This window comes from Osmerus mordax, chromosome 7 (genome assembly GCF_038355195.1).
Source record: "Osmerus mordax isolate fOsmMor3 chromosome 7, fOsmMor3.pri, whole genome shotgun sequence".
In the NCBI taxonomy this organism is placed as follows: domain Eukaryota; kingdom Metazoa; phylum Chordata; class Actinopteri; order Osmeriformes; family Osmeridae; genus Osmerus; species Osmerus mordax.
In genome coordinates, this window is record NC_090056.1 from 17323430 (window position 1) to 17327310 (window position 3881).

A 3881-nucleotide genomic window follows, 5' to 3' on the forward strand; every position below is an offset into this window, starting at 1 on the left:
ACACAGAGAAGCTATCATGCGCGCTTCCTCAGAAAACCACCATGATGAGCTTTTCCTGTCAATCAGCACTGCCAACAACAATGTCACACTTTAAATGAGGCTCACTGTGGTGTTTTCTACCAGAATCCCCCCTTTTCCACAATAAAACACTTTCCAGACGTTTTCACAAGGTTTTTATTTCAAAAGTACATAAACAGGACCAATATCGTTCGATAAGGCAAAAAGCTCAAATATTTATAACCACTCATGTTAGACGACTCAGTCTCATTGTCACAGTTTATGGGTACCACTTGCAAATTATAAATAATAATTTCTGTTTTAATATATAGAACATTTCATTTATCAATCTTTTATGTTTTCTTCTCATCAGTAGTTTTCAAAAAATCATTGTCGACAAACATCACCAGCCACTACATATGATCATCTTTTCTTATTTTGTATTCATGATAAATGCCCATGAGTAGACAGACTTCTTTAGTGGACAGTGTGCATCTCTCTTTCTCTCTAGCTCTCTCTCTCTCCTTTGCGGTGTTTCTGACCAGGTGTTTGTATGACCCAGTTCCAAACCTAACCCTAGCGCCTAGCCCCTAGACACTGCCAGAGCTGTCAGGAGAGGACTTGGTTCCAACATTAATATGGGGATAATACACCACATGAACCAGAGAAGGGCAGGGTGGAACTAATAAATATCACATTTTTAGGACAAACATTCATTAAAAAAGTATTTTTTTGTTCTTGTTCCTTGGCAAATGACTCTGCTATCCCTAACAAACTCCATCAGTTACAAGTGACTTCGGCTCATTCAACCCTTGTGTTTCTAGATTGTGGCCCCTTCGACAGGGCGTTAGGGAGCAGGTATGTCTAGGGACCAGGTGCTGGGTCTGATCTGAACTGTAAAGGGGGAGGGTGGGGGGGGGGTATTCATCGTTGGCGTAAATGGGGTTCACTTGCATGCCGAGCCGAACCAATCCAAGCTAAGCTCTGGGTTGGGAGGCGTGGCCAGTTCTGGTCACCTGTGAAACAGTGCCAGGGACACACAGAGCAGTGTTGCCGTGAGCGACGGGCTGAGGCCCAGGGCACCTCCACACTCCATAGAGTTCTCCTGCCAAGACAAGAGAGACACAGAGAGAGAGAGAGAGAGAGAGAGGTGGATAGAGAGACATAGAAAGAGAGCGAGAGATAGAGTGGTCAATACCTGGTTATTAAATGACTGACAAAAGAAAAGCACTAGGTATTGAACCTGTCACCTAGGTTTGGTGGATAATCTGTGTGTCTGCATGCAAGTGTGTGTGTGTGTGTCTGTCTGTCTGTCTGTGTGTGTGTGTGTGTGTGTGTGTGTGTGTGTGTGTGCTACCTCAGGGTGGAAGGGTGTGTGTGTGTGTGTGTTACCCCAGGATGGAAGGTGTGTGTGTGTTACCTCAGGGTGGAAGGGGTGGCAGGTATCTGGGCGTCGGCGGTCCTTCTGATACTTTAACCTCTCACACTTCAGAGACTCGTTATGTGCACAGGCAGTCAAGGAAAGCCCTCACTCATTCACAACACCATACAGGCAGTCAAGGAAAGCCCTCACTCATTCACAACACCATACAGGCAGTCAAGGAAAGCCCTCACTCATTCACAACACCATACAGGCAGTCAAGGAAAGCCCTCACTCATTCACAACACCACACAGGCAGTCAAGGAAAGCCCTCACTCATTCACAACACCACACAGGCAGTCAAGGAAAGCCCTCACTCATTCACAACACCACACAGGCAGTCAAGGAAAGCCCTCACTCATTCACAACACCATACAGGCAGTCAAGGAAAGCCCTCACTCATTCACAACACCACACAGGCAGTCAAGGAAAGCCATCACTCATTCACAACACCACACAGGCAGTCAAGGAAAGCCCTCACTCATTCACAACACCACACAGGCAGTCAAGGAAAGCCCTCACTCATTCACAACACCATACAGGCAGTCAAGGAAAGCCCTCACTCATTCACAACACCACACAGGCAGTCAAGGAAAGCCCTCACTCATTCACAACACCACACAGGCAGTCAAGGAAAGCCCTCACTCATTCACAACACCACACAGGCAGTCAAGGAAAGCCCTCACTCATTCACAACACCACACAGGCAGTCAAGGAAAGCCCTCACTCATTCACAACACCATACAGGCAGTCAAGGAAAGCCCTCACTCATTCACAACACCACACAGGCAGTCAAGGAAAGCCCTCACTCATTCACAACACCACACAGGCAGTCAAGGAGAGCCCTCACTCATTCACAACACCACACAGGCAGTCAAGGAGAGCCCTCACTCATTCACAACACCACACAGGCAGTCAAAGAGAGCCCTCACTCATTCACAACACTGCGCCTGCATTAGCAACAACCTCCCTATGGAGATCCACTGCAGATACTTTAGACACAGTCACACAGGAAATCCACACAACCGCCAGCGAAATATCTTTAGGAAACAGTGCATGCTTTATGCCGAATACAACTCATTGTATATTTTGTATCACATTATGAGTATATTTCATGTACAGTAAGTGCATGCTCCAGTTAACCAGAGAGGGGTTGTGAGGCCCTAATGGTGGTGAGGGAGGGTGGGGGCTGTGGTGTATGAGGAGGGGGTTTTTCCAGAAGACTGGCTGGTCTTTAGCTTTGTCTGGTATTGATCAGACCCAGGCTTTCCTGAAACATAACACAAACACACACACACAGACACGCACGCATGCACATACAATACACAAACATGCATTTTTAAGGGTGATCACAAACACGACACACACAGGGGAATACACACACATACCATTGTGAAACATCCATCTGTTAGAAGTCAGTGCATTGTTTGGAAGCTCTATGTCTCCTGCCTCTGATCTCACAGCCACCAGTCTCCCAGAACCCTGTTTCCTCTCCAGCAGGGCACAGGCCAAGCTAACTCAGCCGCACTGCCTAATCCCCCACCCCCACCCCAGAGGAAAACACCTTGTCACTCTGGCCTGTGGCGTCTCTACATTGATAGACAGTCAGTAATAATTCACAGGCTGTTGGGATGCACTGGGATTTGAGAGGCGAAGGAGGAGTTTCTCAATGAGAGGAGAGGTGGCTGGGTATCTACCCAGCTAGTTTTGGGTAGACAGCTCTGAGACAGCTTTGAGAGTGCTGGTCAGATGTAGAGACAGACAGGCAGACAGACAGCTAGAATGACAGGTAGACAGACAAACAGACAGACAGGTTTTGGTAAGGATATACATGATCTCAATGGGGTCCATGGTGATTGGCTCGGCCGACTCGCAGTCACACTTGTTGTCCACCACCACCATGAAGAGGTTACTGCTGGGGATCTGCTGGATCACAAAGGATCTGCCAATCAGGAAGGCGGGAGGGGCAGGGATGGGGGAGGGGGCAGAGACGCAGAGACATTGTCAGTTCCCCAGGCGTTGTTGGTCAGATAATGTACTTCCTTTTCCATGTGGGGGCTCAGACACTCCTACTGGACGTGTGTCAAAAAGATGACTGGTGGTAGTCAGACAGATACATAGGAACTCCCACGTACAAACACACACACACACACACACACACACCAGGCCATGACCATCGCGCACAACAATGAAGTGTTGCGGAAAAAGGAACAACGCCAGAAGTCCAAATAGGAACGTCTCTTTGCTCCAGATCTCTCTCTCTCTCTACGTCTCTCTGCCTCTCTCTGTGTCTCTCTGTCTCTCTCTCCCTCTCTCTGCCTCTCTCTAATTCTCTCTGCCTCTCTCTGTCTCTCTCTACCTCACTCTGTCTCTATCTTCATCTCCTCTGCCTCTCTCTAACTCTCTCTGTCTCTCTCCAACTCCCTCTGCCTCTCTCTGCCTCTCTCTACGTCCGTCTCTCTCT

The 3881-nt window shown here is 48.2% G+C and overlaps 1 protein-coding gene across 1 annotated transcript in view; it reads right to left on the reverse strand.

Moving 5' to 3' along the window:
- Positions 1 to 921: 921 nt before the first annotated feature.
- Positions 922 to 3881, reverse strand: part of cacna2d3a (calcium channel, voltage-dependent, alpha 2/delta subunit 3a) — an 87030-nt gene continuing 84070 nt past the window's right edge. Inside the window, 3 exon segments of the mRNA XM_067239132.1 lie at positions 922 to 1102; positions 1418 to 1500; positions 3247 to 3359. Of these exon segments, the coding sequence (XP_067095233.1) occupies positions 1010 to 1102; positions 1418 to 1500; positions 3247 to 3359 (289 nt within the window). The 3' untranslated portion in view covers positions 922 to 1009.